This window comes from Eucyclogobius newberryi, unplaced genomic scaffold (assembly GCF_026437365.1).
Source record: "Eucyclogobius newberryi isolate DKJ021-1_F unplaced genomic scaffold, fEucNew1.0.hap1 SCAF_3, whole genome shotgun sequence".
In the NCBI taxonomy this organism is placed as follows: Eukaryota; Metazoa; Chordata; class Actinopteri; order Gobiiformes; family Gobiidae; genus Eucyclogobius; species Eucyclogobius newberryi.
Genome location: NW_027315945.1, coordinates 13,891,870 through 13,915,062, shown reverse-complemented (window position 1 = coordinate 13,915,062; position 23,193 = coordinate 13,891,870). Strand labels below are relative to the sequence as shown.

The following is a 23,193-nucleotide window of genomic DNA, read 5'->3' as shown; positions in this document are numbered from 1 at the left end:
TTTTTTTTCAACGCAAAATTTTGGGACACATCATTTCGAAATATATCAAGGTGATTACTTTTTAAACAAATTCAATCATATAATAATTGTTTTTCAACGTTTGTGTTTACCAGAGAGCTCAGGCGAAATTGTATAACCTAGAAGTTGCTGGAATTTGTCCTGTTACGCAAAGGGTTTATTTCATCCCCCTTAAACCAGTTACCAGAACCACCATGGCACAAATCAGACAAGCCAGGCATGCTGAGACAGTTCTCCAAATTCGGGGGCGGAGGATTTTGATTAGGTCTTTCTAATGTTGGCACTGTGCAAAAAAATAAAAAAAGAAAGAAAAGAAAAAGCGGGAGACAATAACAGTATGTGGTTGTGCCCTGTGGATACAGCTTCCCTGCAAAGCAAACAGAAACCATAACAGATTTTTTTGTTCTTCTCCAAGTTATCTTATAATATTTTACCTTCATATCGTATTTTAGCACAATGGAAAAGTTTGTGTTAAGTTGAGTTAGCTTGAAGAGCAAAATGAATCAACAACAAACTTTACTTAAATTACTCGGCACCCATTTTCTCATTCTACCCACCTGTTTGAAACTAGGACGCGTAGGTCGTTATCTATATTGGGTTCATATTTGAAAAGATCACTTTGAAACATCAAAAGAAACTTTAAACAGTTTGCATTTGAACCACTCTATTATTTGACCAACTCATGCATTCTGGTCACGTCTGGCAGATTTGACAGCGCAAACATCAGCTAAGAGGACAATTGATTCATATTTATTACTACTGGGAAATCGCATCCTGTCCTGAAAAACCATGATGTAATGCGTTTTGGCAACTTTTATTATGCAAAGAATTTCATCATCAATGCGCAATCCTTCACAAAGCAAGGGCGGCAAGGGAGGGGGGGGAGGAGCGGTGCGGCTTTGCCATTGGCTGCGCGAGCTGTCCGTCAAGCCATTCGTGTGCGTCATTTCCGTTGTCAGGTGGTGCTGTCGCTGTGGAAAGATGCGATCAGCTCAGAGCGGCGGAGGCTTTTCCTTAATTGCTCATTTCGGCTACCGCGGCTAAACGTCCCGAAACCGAGCCACTGTGGTCGCCGTCGTTCGAGCCGAGACCCCCGCGCACACACCGCAGCCCCGGCAGCCGACGAAATGTCCACGGTGTGACGGGAAGACGCAGACTTTTAGCCCCGGCGCTTTCGGCTCGAGGTAAGCGACCGTTGTGCTATGTGGCTCGTCTGGCACGGCTAGCCCCAGCTGTAATGTTACCCACTTTGTTTAAATGGCCTCCCCCGGCTGCTCGGGGCTTTTCCGGCTAGCGCGCGCAGCTCGCCCCGTCAAAAGGCATTTAAACCCGCATGGCACGCCGACAATGCCGACATTAACCGCGCTTGTAGCTGCTTATTTTGTGTCTAGTTTTGCGTCGGGAAAGCGCAACTCCCGTGTGTGTGTGTGTGTGTGTGTGTGTGTGTGTGTGTGTGTGTGTGTGTGTGTGTGTGTGTGTGTGTGTGTGTGTGTGTGTGTGTGTGTGTGTGTGTGTGTGTGTGTGTGTGTGTGTGTGTGTGTGTGTGTGTGTGTGTGTGTGTGTGTGTGTGTGTGTGTGTGTGTGTGTGTGTGTGTGTGTGTGTGTGTGTGTGTGTGTGTGTGTGTGCGCCAGCGACTTGAGCAGCAGAGAGATCCCGCAAGCTTTGTTCCACGCACCGCTTGGATTTTAGTTTGTATTCTGCGTCTCCGCCACAGAACGTAATGGTTCCTCGTCTAACTGCACGCTTAATTATTCAAGATATGCGACGTGCAGACCGCCTTTCTACTTGAGTTTAGTTGCGTGGCTCGGAGAGATTCCTTATTCCCGAGCAGCAGCAGTCCGAGACACGCGGTTGGATGGATCGCACGTAAACGCGATCAAATTCAGACTTCTGTTCACACAATTACACGCAAAGAACGCGATCTAGTTGTGTCATTGTTCTACGCATAAAGTTTCCAAAAGCACAAGAACGCGTGCGTAAACTGCGTAAAGCAAATGGTGTGTGGCTCTGACTGTTAAAGAGTTGAATATTGTCTGACCACTACAGTCACGAAATGGCACCACGAACGTATGACAGCCCGTGTGTGTGTGTGACCTTGTGTCCAGTGACACCGGCTATACTTGCGGTCAAGGGCGATGTGACTGCGGTAAGGTAGTAAACAACTGCTACAGGACACATTCATGACTTAAGAAGCATCTGCACTAGCAAATATCTCCGTTTTTTTTTTTTTGACTCATTTGACCCACTTTTTGACAGCATTTGACTCATTGTTCATCCAAGTCAAGTCTGTGCACTTCACCATTTGACACCTACATCTTTTAGCTCTGAATGGTGTTTGTGAATCGGGTAGGTGGATCCAGAAACACCTTTTTCGCAGCACTTATTTTGCTCAGAGAGAGTGCTATTTCAGGAACCCACATGTCTGGTGGGCACTGGCAGCATGTCTCCTCTCCTTTTTGTGTGATATGATTCAGAGGCTTGTTTCTGTTCTCTGCTCCCTCTGGTACAGTCACACGGCCGGCCTGACAGTCCGCATCAGAACGAGATGGAGATCTGTGCGCCGCTGTCATTTAGGTCATCGTGCAACGTTTGGTTGGACTGACCTTTTGCTTAGCTCTTTTTTTTTTTCACATGTGTTGGAGGGGTTGGGTCCGCGGCGCTCCAGCTGATAGGTAGACGCTTCGCTCAGGGTACATTAGCTCTGGTGTTTTGCAAATGAAATTCATGAGTCATGTTAGATATGGCACTGTTATTTTCTCTGTGCAGAGTGTAGACTGTTGGATGTAGCAGGCGGTTTTGTGCCTGATGGAAGGTTCTGCCCTGCACATTGTTTACTATCCAACCTAAATGCACTACCATTCAAAAACGGTGTTGTGCAGAGTCCTCTTTTATCGTTTTAAAGCCGTGTGGCTTTTTCTAGTGGAGGGGTTGATGACATTGTTCCATGGTGCAATATTCAACTTGTCCATCTTGCATTTGTTCATACAAGTGCATTCTTGCTGTGAGCGGGGTCATCTCTGCACTAGGGTTGTCAAAACTATAGAAAATCACATGCATAACTGCTCGAGCGTCAATACTAAAACAAACCCAAATTCTGCCTTTTGTGAAGTTTTAAAATGATTGAGCCTCATCAGAACAAGTATAAAGCCACAATGTTTAATAAAGAAGGCTCTAGAATGTTGTCTTGAAAGTGTCTTTAGTCTTGAACTTTGACTTATAAATAGAAGGGTAAGGAATCCAGTATATTCCTTAATATTAACATAGTGTTTGAAATGTTTATTGTGAACGCACAGATCTGACCTATAATGTTGCCTGGTGGTTGTTATACATATCCATGGTTATATAGATATGTTTAATGCCATGAGGAACATTGTGGTGGTGGCCCCTCCATCTGTGTGGCATACAGTATAGGGCTGAAATGGTAAATACATCCGATGCATTAATGAAATGACTTAAGATAAGATAATCCTTTAATATCCACACAAGGGGAAATTTCGTTGTTACAACGCAGTAGAACAGGAGGAAAGGACAGATTATAGGAAGTTTCAAAACACACTCTTAATAGAAGAACTCTTATGAACAAAAACTCTAACAAAACTCCTCCTATCTTAATAGGGAATGGAGGGGGGGAAATAAAATAGATAATAAAAATAAAAAATAAAGATAAAAATCAGATAATAACAATAAAATAATGATAATAGAATAAAATAAAAATGAAATAAAATAAAGTAAAAATAGCTAGCACAAGACTAGGTAATACTATTAGCAGGTAAGTAAACCGTATAAAAAAACAAAATAGAACACTCTTATTTACAGGTATTGCACATGGTTGATTCAGTATTGCACATGGTTGATTCAGTATTGCACATGGTTACGTCACTATTGCACATGTTCAGCGCTAGCAGTGTTTAAAGAGGGTGCAGTGTGTGTGCAAAAGCTTTCAATGGTATTGGAAGCTTGCGCTAAACATATTTATATATACATACATACAGTACATAGAGATGTAAAATGCAGATTCAACAGTCCAGTCAGGTAACGCTCTCATTTCTACTGTGATAAGTCGCCTAATAATACATTTGGGTGATCAAGTCCCCTTTCTGAATCTCAAATAATTTTCCTCCCAGAGTCAAACGTCAGAAGTCAGTCACGTCTTCCGAAGAGGAAGTAGAGACCGGGGACTCGGAGGCTGGTTCATCCATCACCCAAGCTGAAGTCACTGAGGTTGTTCGCAAACTCCTCGGTGGCAGGGCTCCGGGGGTGGATGAGATCCGCCCTGAGTACCTAAAGTATCTGGATGTTGTAGGACTGTCTTGGTTGACACGTCTCTGCAACATCGCGTGGCGGTCGGGGACCGTGCCTCTGGACTGGCAGACCGGGGTGGTGGTCCCTCTGTTCAAGAAAGGGGAACGGAGGGTGTGTTCCAACTACAGAGGGATCACACTCCTCAGCCTCCCGGGTAAGGTCTATTCCAAGGTACTGGAGAGGAGAATCCGACCGATAGTCAAACCTCGATTTCAGGAGGAGCAGAGTGGTTTTCGTCCCGGTCGTGGAACACTGGACCAGCTCTATACTCTCCATCGGGTGCTCAAGGGTTCATGGGAGTTTGCCCAACCAGTCCACATGTGCTTTGTGGATCTGGAGAAGGCTTTCGACCGTGTCCCTCGGGGTGTCCTTTGGGGGGTGCTCCGGGAGTACGGGGTCCGGGGCCCTTTGCTCAGGGCTGTCCGGTCCCTGTATGACCGGAGCAGGAGCCGGCAGTAAGTCAGACCTGTTCCCAGTGCATGTTGGACTCCGCCAGGGCTGCCCTTTGTCACCGGTTCTGTTCATAATTTTTCTGGACAGAATTTCTAGGCGCAGTCGGGGGTCGGAGGGTGTCCGGTTTGGGGACCACAGGATTCCATCTCTGCTGTTTGCAGACAATGTTGTCCTGATGGCTCCATCAAACCCGGACCTGCAACATGCACTGGGACGGTTTGCAGCCGAGTGTGAAGCGGCTGGGATGAGAATCAGCACCTCCAAATCCGAGGCCATGGTTCTCGACCGGAAAAAGGTGGCTTACCCTCTCCAGGTGGGTGGGGAGTCCTTGCCCCAAGTGGAGGAGTTCAAGTATCTCGGGGTCTTGTTCACGAGTGAGGGAAGGATGGAGCGTGAGATCGACAGGCGGATCGATGCAGCGGCTGCAGTGATGCAGTCGCTGCATCGGACTGTTGTGGTGAAGAGGGAGCTGAGCCGAAAGACAAAGCTCTCTATTTACCGGTCGGTCTACGTTCCTACCCTCACCAATGGTCATGAGCTTTGGGTAGTGACCAAAAGAACAAGATCGCGGATACAAGCGGTCGAAATGAGTTTCCTCCGCCGTGTGGCTGGGCGCTCCCTTAGAGATAAGGTGAGGAGCTCTGCCACACGGGGGGAGCTCGGAGTAGAGCCGCTGCTCCTCCACGTCGAGAGGAGCCAGCTGAGGTGGCTCGGGCATCTGTTCCGGATGCCTCCTGGGCGCATCCCTCGGGAGGTGTTTCAGGCATGTCCCACCGGGAAGAGGCCCCGGGGAAGACCCAGGACACGCTGGAGAGACTGTCTCTCGGCTGGCCTGGGAACGCCTCGGGATCCCCCCGGAGGAGTTAGAGGAAATGTCTGGGGAGAAGGAAGTCTGGGAGTCCCTGCTCAGACTGCTGCCCCCGCGACCCGGCCCCGGATAAAGCGGCAGAAGATGGATGGATGGATGGAGTCAAATGTCTTTTTATAGGACAATACATTTGGTTCTGTTGATTTGTAAAAAGATAACAATGTTTACACCACAAAAACTTGAATACACTTTTCTAATCAAAGTATTTGTTCCACGGCCCTTTAATACAATGTGAATTCGTTACATTCCATTTACGTTTTACTAAAACGATTACTTGAAGTTCTAGTTGTAGACATTTTATTATTAAATTGTTGAGACTGATACTATTTGATTCTACCCTAAATTATTCTAACGATGCTCCAAATTCGGTTTAAATTCCTTGAGGCACATTTTGTCCCTTGCTTCTCCGCCACCGTGTCCCAGTGTCACAGTAACTCGTGCCACAAACGGCGTCAGCTCATGGACTCAGCGGGTGATGACTCGTGGAGATGGAGGCAGATGGGCGAGAGACACAGCGATGACACTGTCTGCTGTCTAGGATCACAAAAAGCCTCATGGAAGTGAGAATTCAGATCAGCCCGAGTGCCAACTGTCCAGCCTCCTCCTCGGCCCAAAACCAGCCAAGTTGTTTAGTTCTGAAACAAGTGGGCTGGCGAGCGCATTGGCCAGCGGGAAAACGGCTTGCATTTAAAGCGGCGGCGTTAATGGACTGCTTTAGTTCGTTCGTGACATGCCAGTTCTAATTAGCAATGTCACAGCTCGTCAGGACCTCATTTTGGGATTTCAGACTCATGACTAACTTCTGAGAATACATTTGTTGTGCTAATGTGCTTAGACTGTTGGTAGTTCGTTTTACATAAAGACACTCCACAAAGTCGATGTTTAATGAGATGTTGTACTTGTCAACAGCTCTTCTGACAACCCCTCCTGTTAGAGGTAGGCCATAATATTGATAATGATGACGTCATTTTGAAGATATGCATCATTTGAATGTCAAGCATTACGTTTTTATGAAAATATGCTACGAAAAGAGCCAGTTGAAAATAAAAATGGGACAAAACGTGGACGGTACAACTTCCAACTAGGGGCATACAGTGATATTTCTGCCCTTTTGTGGGTAATTTCACTTTTGTGACCTGTATCCTGTTAAGACTTGTCATGCAAAGGTGAAATGTCTTGGAGTTAAGTTTGTTCAGTTGTGAATGCCTTAGATTTCATATGTCTGAATCACTGTCTTGTAGCGCAAGAAGAAATATGCAGTTCACCTTTATCCAGCCCCATTTGTCATTCCCTTTTCAAATATGTTGGAAGATAATGGCAGGAAAATGCACTTCATTGTCTTTATGACCGTCATCACCTGGACAGTAGAGGATTCCCGCTCAATAGAAACTTAGAACTCTGGACAGTCGGATGAATCACTCTCGGTTCAAGGCCTTACTTCCCTGTTACGAGAAACGGCACGGTTTCATCACATAGGAACGTAATATCAGTAAACAAAGCATACTTCTGACTCTGGAACGTGTGGGAGGAGCTTCAAGAGTCGTTTGTGTAATGATGTGTCACCCCATGTAGCTGAATTTCTCATGTCGATCTGGTTCCTTATCAAAACACTAAAACAGCCCGGCACGTTGTCCTCCAGCCATGTCGGAACATGCACGTCCTTTCAGAGGATGGCCTGCTCAGATAAGGTAATGTGCAGACTTCTCAGGCAAAACATGCAGATTAAGAGCCACAGGATTTTTATCAACTCTAGACTGCCGCTGATGTAACCGATGACTCATTTTTGGAATTACTTTCATAAAATACAATCGATTCTAATGAGAAAAATGATAAAGCACAATGTCATTTACTGCACCAAATGGAGTTATAATCAAAGTGTCATTCAAGCTAGAGTCATTGCAATGAAACAAAACAAAGCTAATGAAAGAAATGTACAACTGACAAACATGCATTTTTTTTGTCCAAAGAACTTGCACTTTAGGAAGAGCCTTTTACTGATATTTATTTTCAGTTTATTTTTTGACAACTGTTTTTTACGGCTGTTCAACTGCATGTCTGTAACCAATTTGGGATGAATAATAATGGGGATGATTTATAATCCATGCATACAGTGTTTTGTGCTATTCCTTTCACCTTAACTTCTGTGAATGTTCATTTGTAACATGATTAATACCATTATACTTCTATATAAAACATTATCCTAAAATACCTGCCATGCATTTCTGCAGGTTTGGAAGCTAACGTAGCAGCCTTTGTTTTGATTGTGACTTGCATTTACATTGCAGATTGTGGCCTGTTGGTTACTGTGCCTTTGCGGTAGTTGAATCGGAGGTGTTAGCCCTCACACCAGCGCCCATCACTGTGAATGGAGCCATAATGGCCTCGCACACTTAGGTGCTGCTAAATGTGTGGGAGGGAGATTCCAAATTGAGTAGGCGGCGCTGCCCTGAAGTTTACCTCCATTCACTACACACCACTAATCAGTAGTGCGCTGTTGACAAGCGTGGGACAACTCTGGCCTACACTATTTTTAAGCGTTTCCGTTGTTTTGGCCAAAGATTACCGCTGTTATTCCTGGCAGCAGTTGCAGCATGTGACCATCAACGTGAATGGAGCAAACCCTAAAAGCGACTGTCTTTATCCCGCAAACTAATCAGATTTATTTCACCACAGAGCTCCAGTATGTCCAAGCGGCGCTCGTCGGAAAGGGGGGCTGGAGAGACATCGAGCAGGGCCAGTAAGCTGCAGTGTCCCGGGATATCGGGCAATAACGCCAAGAGAGCCGGCCCTTTCATCCTAGGTAAGCCTTTTGTGCAGGAACTGGAGCCGGGGAGAATTACACATGGGTCGTTTAGTGTTGAATCACTAATTGGAATTTGCATAGTTAGAATTGCCCTGGAGCAGACGGGTGTTCCAAACTACTTTGATTTTAAACTATTATACCCGTGGTCAGATTTGCAACCAGAAATGATTGTCCGGTGTAACATTTATCACTCACTTATCATAAAACATTAAACTAGCCTGTTGACCGGCAATGCATTTAGTTTTCCCAATCTGTAACCATGGAGCTTAATGATGTTTAGGTAACCTGTTTGTCAGCTTATCTCTTACTCATGAATGACTCACTTCCAGCTTTGACCTGGCCATTGTCAAACAAGGGAAACGATGAGCTGCCAATAAAGCGACAGAACACATAATTAACCATTACCGTTTGTGGGCAGTTTAGTGCATGACATCCACAAAGGTATCCGTATACATGTGTGCAGTCGCGGGGTGCCTGTTTGTACTCACCCCAGCGAGAAGAATGTTTGGAATTTTTGCTGATCCCCCATGACATCGGCCAGAAACTTGCATCCAGGTTATTTCAGTATCGCTGCTCTCTCGCTCTTACCGCGCATCTTCTATTTTTTTTTCTTTTTCTACTGCTACTACAACTACTACTGATACGACTGTTCGCTAATGGAAGTGCCAACAAAAACATGACACGCGGGGTGTTAATGGACGCACGCACACGTTGCCTGTAATGAGCTGCAGCGTGAGAACACACTCCAGTTGCGTACACACAGCGATGCCTTTTGCTCATGCAGCTGTTCTGTTTTTTTTCCCCGACGCTTGCAGGGCCTCGCCTGGGCAACTCACCCGTGCCCAGCATAGTGCAATGCCTGGCCAGGAAGGACGGCACCGACGACTTCTATCAGCTCAAAGTAAGTCTGAAGGATCGCACGTGTTTTGGCGGTCCACCACCCCCCCGCCCCCTGGTGCCCCGGGTCACTAAACAGCCGTATAATTCAATATTTGCCAATAGACACGTGAACCTTTGACCTCCCTTTTGTTGCTGTTAGTTTTACGGGCTGCTGTCACATTCTGGCACAAGTGAGGACACAGTGGCCGTTCTGTGTATTGGGGGGGGGGCAGGCAGAGGAAGGTAGCGCTCCACCTGGAATGTCGACTTTTGACCCCTGCGGCCGCGTAGTGTGTCATGGCGCAGCCCCCTCGCGCACACGACTACAGCGCCTTACTGTCTGCTGCGTGTTTACCTCAGGACTAGGGGCGCTCCACAAAAGCTAGTGCAGCTCAAGTAGCACGCAGAGTTCATAAGATTTTTTTTTAATTTTATTTGAAAGATCTGATTTGATGGGGTCATCTCCTACTTACTGTCAAGTCTAAATAAAAAATAAAAAAAATGGAATGAAGTGCATGCCCATTGGTTGCCATATGTTGGGTTATTTGTGCGCTGGGAGGTCACAATATCTATTAGTTAAGTTTGTTTATTAATACAATGATGATTCACGATTATCGACACATTACTGTTCCGATCCAACTTTCTAAAATTATTATGATATTAACTGTCACATAAATGCACTATATATTTAATGTTTTTAGAGGCATTAAATGACTTAATTTTGCTTCTAAAAAAATTGTTTTTTTTAGTTCTTATGTTGTGTCTTGACTAATCACGATTATTGATTAACCAAATAATCTTGACATTGTTGTGCGTTCGTAGTGAAGACTGTAAATCATTATGCGTGTTATTTGTTACGTGGCATTGGGAACAAACTGAAGCCCCATTAACGCGGCCATTGTACGACTCTGAAGTGGTGACATTTGCATACAGTGAGGAAAGATGCTTATCTCGAAGTATTGCACCCCCCCTTTTTCACTTAAAAGCTTAGACCATCTTTATTGGTTGTCAATGGGAATGACTTGGACTTGCCAATAAATTGTTGTGTCATTCAAAGTAATTAAAGTAGCAAAGTATGTGTCAAACTAAATTCAGGTTGGACTAAAGCGCTCTTCCCTGTGCTGCTGCTGCTGTCTTGTAACCTTCTAATGCTTGCTGTGCGTCTGTGTTAGATCTTGACACTGGAAGAGCGGGTGGATGCTGCCGGGGAGACGCAGGAGGAGCGGCAGGGCAAGATGCTGCTGCACACAGAATACTCCCTCCTGTCTCTGCTGCACAACCAGGACGGTGTGGTTCACCACCACAGCCTTTTTCAGGTACAGGCAACTCATGGAAACCCACTCGCTTCCTGTTGTTGAGACCCACGTTTTTCATGTGATATTTTGGTTTCGTCAACTACTCTGCAACCGCTTTTAGATGAGGCTTAGCACATCCTTCTGAGGTCATTGTATATTTCGCGCTCTAAAGCTGCAAGTATTTTGGATCTGTTCTGTACTAGCAATGTGAAACGGCAGCCATAACAAATGTCTAGATTTTTCAGTGCATACTTTGGCTTCGCACACTTCCCACAATGAACAATATTTATATTTTCAATTATTAAATAATTTAATACGGTACCTAAATGCTCTCAAAAGAAGAATATCGACAGTGTACCTAACGTTGTTTCTAATTGGACATCTTGGTGTTATTTGGGTGCATTGTTGTTCTGTCTATCTCATATGGTCAGAGGTTAGTCGGTCTAGCCAGCTGTCTTTATTTCCTTATCCGAGCTCTTTGAATAGAGAAGCAGAGTAGCATAAAGCCCCAGTTCTATGGCGTCATCTTCTATTCAGAGCCACATCCATTCACAATGCCCCCCGTCTGCCTCTTCTAACTTTATTATTGTTTCATCTGTCTCCTCCGTCTCTCTCCTCTCCCACTTCCTGTGTGCTCTGCTTCTGTCACTGTGCTCAGAATAGCAGCATTGAGCGTCTTCTCAGTTAGGGCACCAGATATTGATTAGATTATTACAGCGCATCTTCACAAAGCGACTTCATAATGGAGGCCTTCCAAGGTGCTGACAGCATCTGAAGCGAGAAGCAACAACCTGATACACAAATCAATAGGGTTTCTGTGCAGCGGGTCGAAGAGGAATCGCTTTGTTTTTTGTTTTGTTTTTTTGCATCACCCATTTAGTCTTCACTTCCTTATTCTTATATTATAAGTTGTTTTATTCAACTAGAGCCACTGAAAGAGCCACTGACATTTGGAATCTCATTTTTGGGAGAGTCCTTGTTCCAGATGAGACCTTATTGTACATTGTTTTGAGGAAAAGTCCACACCGAACACACAATCTCATCTGTAGAGGTTACGCGCTGACGTCATTTTCATTTAAAAGCTCAACATTCCGATTGAGTGACAGTGCGAGGAAGAATTATAGACGCTCGACTGACAAAATGTGTTTAAGTTGTTGTTTTTGCCTGGTGCTTTTCTTTTCTCAAATAACAACACGCAAAATGTAAAGTGAATAGTTGTTCTCTCTTCTGACTGCAACTGTGTATACGTGGGAAATGTAAGCGTAGCCTGTGGTGTTCCCACTGCTTTATCTGGTTTTCTACCGTTTATAGAATTTTCTTTTTTAGATGTCTGGTGCAAAGTGAATATTTAGCGGTGGGCTTTTTATATTTGCTATGAGACCGTAGCGGCTCTTTCATTTTAATTGCGTTTTGAGCCTTCACAGGCGAAAATGTCATCACTAGCCTTTGACAATCATACAATTTTGCCACTCGCTGCTAAAATCCCGACTGCTGTGGCTTTGTGCCTCTGAAATGCGCTCAACAAAGCTAACCTCGTCCGATCTCCTCTTGTCTAGGATCGGGCCTACGAAATTGTGGAAGACTCTGAAGCCAACAAAATGCGCAAGATGAAGAAGCGCATCTGCCTGGTGCTGGACTGCCTGTGCGCTCACGATTTCAGCGACAAGACGGCGGACCTCATAAACCTGCAGCATTACGTTATCAAAGAGAAGCGGCTAAGCGAGCGCGAGGCCGTGGTCATCTTCTACGATGTGGTGCGTGTCGTGGAGGCGCTCCATAAGGTGAGGGCGGTTTCTGTGTTTTTGTACGTACTTTTATACTGGAAGAAAATCATGATCCGAAACCAGCAAATGGGCTGAAAAACAAAGTGAATGAACTGTAGAATCGGGCTGGGCAATTCTGACCAATGTGTAAAATCAACAGTTATCAGAAGATGTAATGGTTCAAAAAATCATCAAAAAAACTATTGCACAAATGTGAATGGACTGTAAAACTAGCCACAACATTTCAGAAAGTTGCTCTTTTGGCTTTTTTTCTTTTTTAATACAGCAACTTTTCTAGATACTGAAACTTTTCTGTTTTTCATCAGATCTTTTCGTAAATAATATAATGATTCTGTTAAATCTATGGCTCATCTCCACAGCATAAGCCGTTCTGTATTATGATTTGTGCAGGAAATGTTCTTTTGATTTGTCATTACTCATTCCCTTCGCTCGCATGCCACTCCTAGAAACAAAGTGGTTGTTTTGATCGTCATGAATCACGCTGCGCAATGTGAAGTGACTAATTTTATATATTTTTTCCCCTTTCTTTTTGCTGACAGAAAAATATTGTGCACAGAGACCTCAAACTTGGAAACATGGTTCTAAACAAACGGTAAGCTGAAACTATTTCTACTCAACCAGTCGTTCTCTCTCATCCGCTTGTCAATCATTCATACAGCTAGTAGCTCCTGCCAATACGTTTTTAGAGTACGGTGCAGGCCCAGGGGTGAAATCAGTCACAGGAACTCGGAGCCCCTCTTGTGCCCATCGCCGGCCCTGTAGATTAAAAGCCGATGATTCATCTCTTTTGAATGGCTTGTTTCTCTCGTTCTGCCGTTTTTCTCGCAGCTTTGTTCCCCTTCCAGAGTAATGGTGCGTGCCGCTCCACACTGCATGGTTCACTTCAGGTCACGGGGGGCTGCATCTCGTACAGAACTGAGATGAACCTGTAGCCGCTCACAGTTCAGGGTGTTTGTATTCATGCTGTTTAAGGGTCATGTTCTGAGGCAAAGACTGATGCATTTAGATTGGCCGTTTGTCTGTTTTAGTACAGCAGGATATTGAGTTCAAGCGACATCCATTCTTTATTGGGTTTTTATCCATTTTCTTTTCTGCTTTTCAAAATTGGAACATGACAAAGAGAACAAAACGGATAATGGCAGCACAAGACAACAAAAATGTTCCCGGCACTGCTCAGGTCTGTCAAATGGGTCAATTTTTGTCCAGTCCTTGAACTTTGGTTCCAATCTGTGTGGTCCATTTTTTTTGTGATGGCTTCACTGCCTCCTGCCAAAAGTATATTCTGAAGCTATCCATTTATTGTATCCATGGCAGGAGTTTTTAGACCCAGAAACTGTGTTTTGGAAGGTAAACGAGATTCACACACAGATTAGTAAGGCGCTGCAGGATGTTTTCTTTGTGAACAGTCGGACAGTCCCAAAACACATGAGGGTGAGCGTCCATTTTTCTACTCCAGCGACAAGTGTTTCTCGGTGAAAATCGCGCACTTGAAATACCTTATTTTCCATACAAGAGATTGTGTCTGTTTATCTTATTTGGGTTTTTCTACAATGTTTGCATGTGCATTGACCTAGCCCACTGCACAATGTAAAAACAAAACATGGATTTGATGCCATTTTTGTTGCAAATTCAACAATAATTAAAATGATATCCTTTTTATAAATCTTTTTGTTTTTTTCAATTGGAATCTAAACATTCTTTTGATCAAAGCACCCAAAATCAAATCTATTTCAAAGGGGATGGAAGCTCTGGGTATAAATGTTCTCACACTTCCCAGCAGCAATGATGGAGCTGTCTGATGGTGGCATGCGTGTGTGGACTCGTGTCTCACTGTCCCGTTCCTGGCTTGTCACTTTGCCGCACACACTCTGTCAGCCTGTCTGCAGCGGCGTAGTGGCAGTGGTGCTGATGATGAAACAGAGAGGGTGGTGGTGAGGGGGGCAGACGAGCTGAACACTTCGTCCCAGCTGGAGACAAAGGAGAGGTCTGCCAAAGGCCCCATAGCTCAGAGCTGACTCACAGCCGGCCTGCGCTGCACACTAAAGCACCCGAGAGTCCTTAGCTTTCAGTGCCTATCCTTTTTCCCCTTTTGTCACCTTTCCCGAAAACTTGTTTCTGCGCCGTTTCCTTGTTTTTGTGCTTCCCGTTGTGTAACTCCACCTAACTGTGTGACAAACGGAAATCCCAAGTCATCATTCTAGGAAGCATACCATGTCATCAAAAAGGGTTTATGCAAGAGTTGACACGTTTTACTGGATGACCTTTTTAAATGAGAAGCACAACTGACATTTATTGCACTTATCTTTTCTTAAATGTTGAAGTGTCTCCTTCCCTTCTTGACTTCCGTACTGTTCTGAGTAATGCAATCTGCTCCTTATGTCAAAGTGTTTAACCTTCTTCCTGCCTGGCCTCTTCAGCTGGTGTATTTTCAGCAGAATATTGCATGGTGGGAGTCATGAGTATCATTTGGGTTTCTGGTTTCCTGCCTCCCCGGGTCATATGACCAGGAAGCAGCCATGGTGTGGTCTCTCGTGCGTCCTCAGGGACCCTTGCCTCATGAGGCAAACATGCAATTTCATTTAGCCAATCTCCGGTTGAAGAATGGAAGCTGGAGTCGTGATAGTTAGACAAAAAGGCAAGCTCCTTCAAGGACCCTCCACATAAAAGCTTCCTTTATGAAGAGTGCCTCACTGTACCTTGGCCCGGGCCCTTGAGCATGAGGCCACTGTATGTTCATTACAAAGGCTTATCACATAATTAACTGTCGTGACCACTCAGTCTGCTAATTGATGAGAAGATTTTAATTTTGTGGGGAAAATGACCTTCACTAGAAATGGTTCCAGACTTGGGAGTGAAGCATTGAGTGTGAAAGTGTGAGCGAATAGAGGAAGCTGTTGACCTCAGGCTTTGTGGAAAGGATGTGGCTGTGGAGCGTAATCCAGAGAGGAGCCCGGGACCATGTCTGCCTCAGACTACATGAGTACATGTGTAAGAGAGGAGCATGCACTTTGCATTTGTCTACACTTTTAAAGCTTCTAGAGCTTTATATAGTCCTCTGCCAGAGCGTGATCAAGAAACATTAGTCATCGAGACAATTATCCTAAGCCACAGGTTGAGTCATATGTTTGTCTAAGTGTGGGTTCTCTATTTTCCTTCTATTCTGCAGAATACTGCTGTGCAGCTGAGTCTATTCATTTTGTTTAGAAAAAGTGAGTTTCACTCTGCAATAGCTCTAAATATAGTTAAGTGAATCACAGTAACTCCACATTCTGCTTCATGAAATCTGCCCACTTAAACTGAGTCTTCTCAGGTTGTGTTCTGCAATGGATTGTTTTGTAAATATCAAATGATTTTGTGCATTGGGTTTTATATGCATTAAAATATGTACATTTTCTTTTTGAGGCACAAGGAAAAAAAAAAACAGGGAAAAAAAATCTAATAATGCCTAAAGAAATGAGCTGTGTGGGAGCGGCTGCTTAAGGGACTAAACGTCCTGGGAAATGGGACAGTGTTTCACAAGAATCTTGTTTTAGCAAAAGATAAGATAAGATAAGATAAGATAATCCTTTATTGTCCCACATGGGGAAATTTCATTGGTGCAACGCAGGTAGATACAGAGGTAGATACAGAAGAACAGATCACTTATAGGAAGTCTGAAAAACACTTTCAGTAGAAGATCTCCTATAAATAAATAAAAACCCCCATAGACAAATAAATACATAAATACCATTGCATGTGATCCCGACAGTAATTGCACATGAATATGTGTCACGACAGCACATAGATTGCACATGAATTTCACAGTAATTGCACATGAATTCCAACAGCAATTGCACATACGACAGAATTGCACATCAGTATTAGGTTAGGTCAGTATTGCGACGGGATAACGTGACGATCTCCGGGTAAGACGACTGTTCTCCGCAGTTTCATGAGTTCCTCCTTTGTGGAAATGCGGTATGGCGCCGGCCGGGGGGCGGGGCCGGAGCCGGGGGGCGGGGCCGGAGCCGGGGGGCGGGGCCGGAGCCGGGGGGCGGGGCCGGAGCCGGGGGACTCAGAGCCAAGACACATCGCAACGACACGACGAAAACACTCAATCCAGCTGAATAAAGTCAAAACAAGTTAATTTAAAGCGATTCCAGTGCGTGTCCCGATCGTTCGTCAAGTTCCTCTTTCATATAAACGTGTACATAAACGTGTACCGACGACATGCCGTACTTTAGCGCGGCCGGAGGGCGCGGGGGGGGGCTGGTGGGCTCGCTCGGAGCTAGCTCACGTCACAACAACACAACGAACGCAACGAAAAACGCTCAAATCCAGCCGAAAAAAAGTCAAAAACAGTTGAATTAAAAAAACTATTCCAGCGCGTGTCCCTATCGTACAGTAAAATAGAAAAAAATATACTAACTATATTTACAAAATATAGGAGATAAAGCACAATAAGTGTGAGAAAGAAGAGAGAGCGTTTACACCGGGCTGCCAGCTGTACCAGCGCCTTATGACGATCGCTACCTTCACCTTTGCTTGACCTTGAATTAATGGTGGCACTGCACCTTAGTCCTCATCTGAAAATGTTCTCATTGTGCGCTATGACGTTCATTAATTGGCCCAAGGATATTGTATCGTACATGCTTAAATACTCTCTGCTCAACAGCCATTGCAAATTAAAACTAAGAATTCTAATAGATAATGTTTTTGTGCCGCAGGACTCATAGGATCACCATAACGAATTTCTGTTTGGGAAAGCACCTGGTGAGCGAGGATGACCTGCTGAAAGATCAGAGAGGAAGCCCTGCCTATATTAGCCCTGATGTTTTGAGTGGTGAGTGAAAAATACTTCAATCTGTGTGTACTTTGGGCTTTGGGACATGAGGATAAGGGTTTGCATGAAGAGCTTCTGCCTACAATTGGCCATGGACCGATTTTGTAGTTTAGATTAGATGTTATGTTTCGTTGTAGAGGTCTCCCTTGACCAAAATCATACATGTGGCAATTGCACAATTTACAATATTTCAGTTTAGTTTTATTTTGATTATCGCTTAAGAATGATTAATGTTTCCTTTTTGTGCTTAATGATTGTGATGTAGCGTTTCTGAGTGAGATCTTTTATACATTCTAGTTACACCTTCCACCATTGACTCTAGTGTAGTTGGAAGTCGGGCGTGTAGATCAGCATAACGTGACAGGCACACAATTAAGCAGAGCTCCAGTGAGTCATGCTCTGAGTCAGTGGAGGGAAACTACTCCCATCTCCCCCGTCCCATCCCCCGCTGTGTGTGTGTGTGTGTGTGTGTGTGTGTGTGTCACAAGCCTCAACAATAATTGCCCGCTGCTATTGCTGCCGCCTGCCTGACTGTAACAATATCTGGCCTTATAGAGCTTTGAAGGTTTACGTACATCATGCATCACCCATTCAATATCTCCAGCAGATTAAAAAGCAAATAATTAATTGTGTAAGGTTTGTTTGTTTTTTTTTTTTTTTTTCAATGAATCATAGAACATGGGTGACTTTTGATAATGGTGAGTCACTGTTTGGCAAATAGAGGGATTGTGTTGTATAAGCCTGTTGATTGCGTGTTTTTATTTTTTTTTGGTTCTGCATCACTGAGCATTGTTTCCTTGGTATTGAGTGCAGGTCGACCGTACCGCGGCAAACCCAGTGACATGTGGGCACTCGGCGTGGTCCTGTTCACCATGTTGTACGGCCAGTTCCCCTTCTATGACAGCATACCTCAAGAACTCTTCCGCAAGATCAAGGCTGCAGAGTATTCCATCCCAGAGTGAGTATCACGCACTGCTCTCAGAAGTGAATGTAGACAAAGGGCTTTGCATGTTCGGAGTATAACAGACACTTGACCGTCTGTCCCACAGGGATGGCCGTGTGTCCGAGAGCACTGTGTGTCTGATCAGGAAGCTCCTGGTCCTGGACCCTAAGCAGCGGCTCGCTGCAGGAGAAGTCCTCGAGTCCCTCAGTGCCATCATTGCCTCTTGGTAAGGGCTCCACCTGCTGGACAAATGAATAATTACTACGGCTGTGTGGCGCTTTATGAACCAAATTCCTCTGGACAACATGACTAAAGGGCTTACTGTTAATTCAATTACAGGCAGTCTGTTTCATCGATGAGTGGCCCCCTGCAGGTTGTACCAGATATTGACGATCAAGTCAATCACGCAGAACATCTACAGGATGTGAGTGACCTTCTCATGACGACTTTCATTCAATAACGCTGTGCTTTTATGCATGCAGCCCTACTAAATCAAAATATTCTCACTTTTCAGGCCAAGGCTATAGAGGAATCCTCGCAATACGAGTTTGAGAACTACATGCGACAACAGCTGCTCCTTGCTGAAGAGAAGAACACTATTCATGAGGCCAAGAGTTTCCTGAGCAAGCGTCAGTTTGGCAGCCTCCCCCCTGTAAGACGTCTGGGTCATGATGCCCAGCCTGTCAACCCCCTGGACGCAGCCATCCTGGCACAACGATTCCTCCGTAAATAACCCTCAGAGCCCTCTTTAGCCTCTGGTCTGCTGTGGAGCCCAGAGAGGACTGAGCACTAGGAGCCCTAAACTAAACTGAGGGCCCATCCAGTCAGCCCTGCGGGGCTGTACATGTGAGGAGATCAGAATGGACTGACAACACAAAATGTCACTCTTCGTGTGTGCAGCTGTGCAGGAAAGCCTGGACACCTGAGGGTGGTTTGAACCAAAGGTTCTGGGCCTCAGCACGGCCACAGTCTCACTGTGTGACGTACCTGAGGATGCACGCTCTGCCTGGGGTCACCCTCGCCTGAACACTTCCTCTGGATCCTGCACCGGGCCAGAACATGTAGCAGCCCTTCTCTCCTGGTGGATCATGGTATTGGATTTCAGATGTCCCTCCCTTCCTCCACTCTGCTCCTCTGTAACAGTCCAGTCCTGTCTGGAAAGTCAGCTAAATCTACCTCCGTGTCGTCTCTGTTGGTAAACCATGTTCTCTGTTTGAGACAAGGAATTGTAACAACTTGGTCTTGATGCCACCGGTGACATAAAGCATTAATGTTTTCTGTCAAAGTTATAATTGTATGGAACCTTTTTTGGTTTCCACAATTTTGAATAAGCTTTTTTAAATCATATTTACCTTTTTCGTAGCGTTTTCTCCCCGTCTTTGGCATTGAACCTGAGAAAATAAAAGGCTGTCTTCAAGCATCCTTTCATTTTCACTAAAGCATTGTCTCCGTGTCCAGCCCCTTCCCTGTGTAACAATAGCATTTAGGCAGCTAGTGTGCGGTACCTGGAAACACAACGCCAAGAACTGAATGGGACTAAACTGTTGGACCTCTTGCCAAGGCATATTTATGGTATCGCTTCCCCAGTGGTCCCTGTGGTGAACATTGGACACTGTCAGTTTATATTGCCAAAAATCATATCTTAAAAGTCCTCTTAGCCAAGGAACTGGTGCCCACGGCCTAATTCAGAATCACATGGCTTCCAGGTATCCCGACTTCCCCGGTTTCTCCTCTCTCTGTCAACTCATCCGCTGGGACAAACGTTTGAATGTGAACTGCGTACTCCGAGAGGCCTGCAGTGTCCGCGAGGCCAGGTGAATTATGGCTCACTGTCCCTCGAAGTCTAAGCTATCCTCTGTGTTAACTGGCCCGCCTTGGTGGCTGTCACTGTGAGATTCAGAGCAGGCTTTACCAACACGAGGCTTGACTGAATGTGTTAGCTATCCATCACCTTCACTCACAAATGCATATCCGTCACCTTTAAGCCCTCACTTGTATTCCATTCTGTAATATCTGTGTTAGAGCTCCAGTTTTGTTGCAGCCGTGTCTTTTCGAACCATAGCAAAGCGACGAAGCAGTGACTGTTAGCCATCCGTATACTGCAGCTGGCCTTTGCGTACTGGTACTAGCTTTAGGTCATCCAGACTTACTATTTATATTGAAACTGTTGCATGAACTCGCTCAAATGTTGTCATCTTTGTCATTTCATGTCGATTTTTATTTATTCATTCAATTGTGACGCTTTCTCTTCTAAACAACGGGGCTCATTTCAGCAAGATGGACCCCTCTATGAATGCCTAGCTTTAAAAACAATTGCGTTTCTAATCACCATTTATTTAAAGTAGCATTTTCTTTCTTTAATTATATTCTTGCCATTTTGCCACACACACTGGCCAGTTTAAGCTACACTAATATTGAGGCTGACTTGTGTATAAATATTTTTTTTTTAACAACGATATTCCCTTTTTATGTTTTTCCTTTTCTCACTAGGTCCTTCTGGAGGCTGTGCTCTCTGGTCACTATGTAAATATGACATTATTTACATTCAGTTGGTAAATGAATATGTTGGGAAAGCTTTCTCCCACCACAATGTGAAGCTATGGTCAAACAGCAGTATTGTAGTAGTGTAGGTTCACCAGAAAAGGGTGTTTTTATGTTGTTTTTTTAATTCACCCGAACAATCGCTGAACGCTCACATTGGATGATCATTTGTGAATGTGTCTTACACCTCTTCAGCATAGTCCATTAATGTAAATTTGAGTAATCTTTCCCCTTTTAAAATGTTTCACATTGCTATCTAGTGGATTGTACCACGTTGTAATGTTCTTCAGAGCTGTGTGGTGGTAGGCCGCGACTGAAAAGCATGGAATGTGTGTGAGGTTAAAACTGTCAAATGTTGCATGATTTAAAACTTGCACGGCGTGCCAGAGCAACCAATAAGAACTTGAAGATGTTTTGCCCTAGAAACAAAAACTGTATTCCCTCAAAATTGGACTATGTAAATTTCTTGTTTTTATGATTTGTCTCGCTAAAGTCTTTGCAAGTAATTTATATATTGCTGACTTTTTTCTTTAACTGGAATCCAGGTGTAGGATATGAAATGTGTCGGTGGGAAAGTGCTGTAAGCTGCTCGGTCATACACGGGCATCTAGATACATAAAACTGCATAATTGTACAGATAAATACACGTTTGTATAAAAGCATATTTTTCTACATCAGATCTCTACATGCATGTCAGCAATAAACTTTGATATTTTAAAACATCTGTTTTGTGCCGTGTGATTTCATTGCCAGCAGGTGGCACACTTTTGCAGTTGACTAAAAGTCCATCAGCAAAAGGAAAAACGTCTCACTCCAATGAGAGCTGTAGATCTGCAGTGTGTGGACTGTAATGAGAAGGTAGTCTTAAAGTACCTTGCTTTAGATTTACATGGCCTGATCACGTTGTGTGGGGAAGAGGTCAAATACAGCCAGCTAATATCGGACTTTATTAGAATACCTTTACTTTAAGTAACAAATGGCATCATGTCAGTCTCAATGTATTTTGCCACTTTTTGACCTCTGTACTTTAACCCTCTTGACCAGCACATGGCAGGAGCACGACTGGGAAGGCAGCAGGTAAAATACTGTGCTGACCAGCCTCTGCTCAAATATACAGGCCCCAACACGTTACATTACAATAACAGGATTTAAATATAGCCGCAAGCGGCAATGATCGGCCCTCGCCACGCCGCCGCCACGCCGCCGCCACGCCGCAAGAGGAGCCCCAATTGTCCTTTTATTACGCCTACTGCTGAATCTGTGACGCTGTCACATCTTCTCCCCTTTGTTTTACCATCAAAAAGCTATTTTATTTTGAATTCTTGGCAAAATGTGCGGCTTTGCCGCACAGACACCGTGACTCTTTGAATGAAAATGTGGATAACTTTTGATGGTCTTGAAGATGAGTCTCACCAAATTTCAGGTTAATAGGGCTGACGCCCTGGGAGGAGTTTGTGAAAGTCTAAAGTGTAAACATGAAAGGTTTCGGTCATCGTTACGGCAACGCCATAACAATTATGACATGAGTCATTGACTTTTTTGATGGGGATGCTAAAATTGAGTTGTGTGTCAAATTTCATATAATTTCGCAAAACTAAACATTTAACCTCCATATAAAATCTGTAGGGGGCGCTGTGGCGCCAAATGAATTTATTTCACTTCAAGTAGGTTTAGGGCAAAGAGTTTAACAACTGATTCTAATTTGACGCAATTCGGACTTTATCTGCGCAAACGGCAGAAATTTTAAATATGGGAGATTTCTGAAATTCTAGCTACAGTTTGCGGCTTCGCCGCTCAGAGACCGTGAGAGGTATCAATGTAATTTGGATAACTTTTGATGTCCCACTCCTCAGTAGCATTTTCACCAAATTTCAGCTTTTTAGGGCCAACGCCCTGGGAGGAGTTCGTAAAAGTACGACGTTTGGAAAAACTCCGAAGTCATGTTTATCCATTTTTGAAGCAATATGGCCGACATTTGGTTGGGCGGACGGCATTGCCGTAATAATATTTTTTACTTCTCTTGTCACCATCTACCTCTGCGCCAAATTTCATGATTCTACGATCAGATTTTTTTGGGTCATTTCCCATCTCTCAATGCATTTTTGGTACATTTGGTGGCGCTGACGCGCCAATTTTTTTATTTTAGAAAAGGGAAATAGCCAGAATGTAGAGAGGCACGATTTTTAGAGGTGTGCAAATTTTTGTGACTTTTCGTCAATGTTCACTGGGTGAAAAATAGGGGGGTTGGTCCCGAGAAGAAAGAAGAAAGAAAGAAAGAAAGAAAGAATAATATTCCGATGCGAAAACAATGTTTCCCATTTTTCAAATATCATAAACTATACATTTTCGGAAAGCGCTCGCGCTTTCCTACCTCATGGTGTGGGTCCCTGGTCACTGACGGGTACTTTCGATAATTTTGAGTGGGCTCCGCCCACTTTGTGTTTTTGGCCCTCTATACAGTAATAATGTTCAATTTTTGCATTA

At 44.3% G+C, this 23,193-nt stretch overlaps 2 protein-coding genes across 2 annotated transcripts in view; both read left to right on the top strand.

Annotated features, from left to right (window-relative positions):
• The window catches only part of LOC140374132 (uncharacterized), a 181,185-nt gene that overhangs the window by 38,852 nt on the left and 119,140 nt on the right, over window positions 1-23,193 (top strand). The window lies entirely within an intron of this gene.
• Window positions 938-21,422, top strand: stk40 (serine/threonine kinase 40). Its single transcript, XM_072461464.1, has 11 exons — window positions 938-1,202; window positions 8,316-8,442; window positions 9,261-9,346; window positions 10,497-10,640; window positions 12,176-12,400; window positions 12,943-12,995; window positions 17,110-17,225; window positions 18,039-18,183; window positions 18,275-18,394; window positions 18,508-18,592; window positions 18,683-21,422. Exons 2-11 carry the CDS (start codon window positions 8,325-8,327, stop codon window positions 18,899-18,901), a joined length of 1,311 nt encoding a protein of 436 aa, XP_072317565.1. The 5' UTR covers window positions 938-1,202; window positions 8,316-8,324; the 3' UTR covers window positions 18,902-21,422.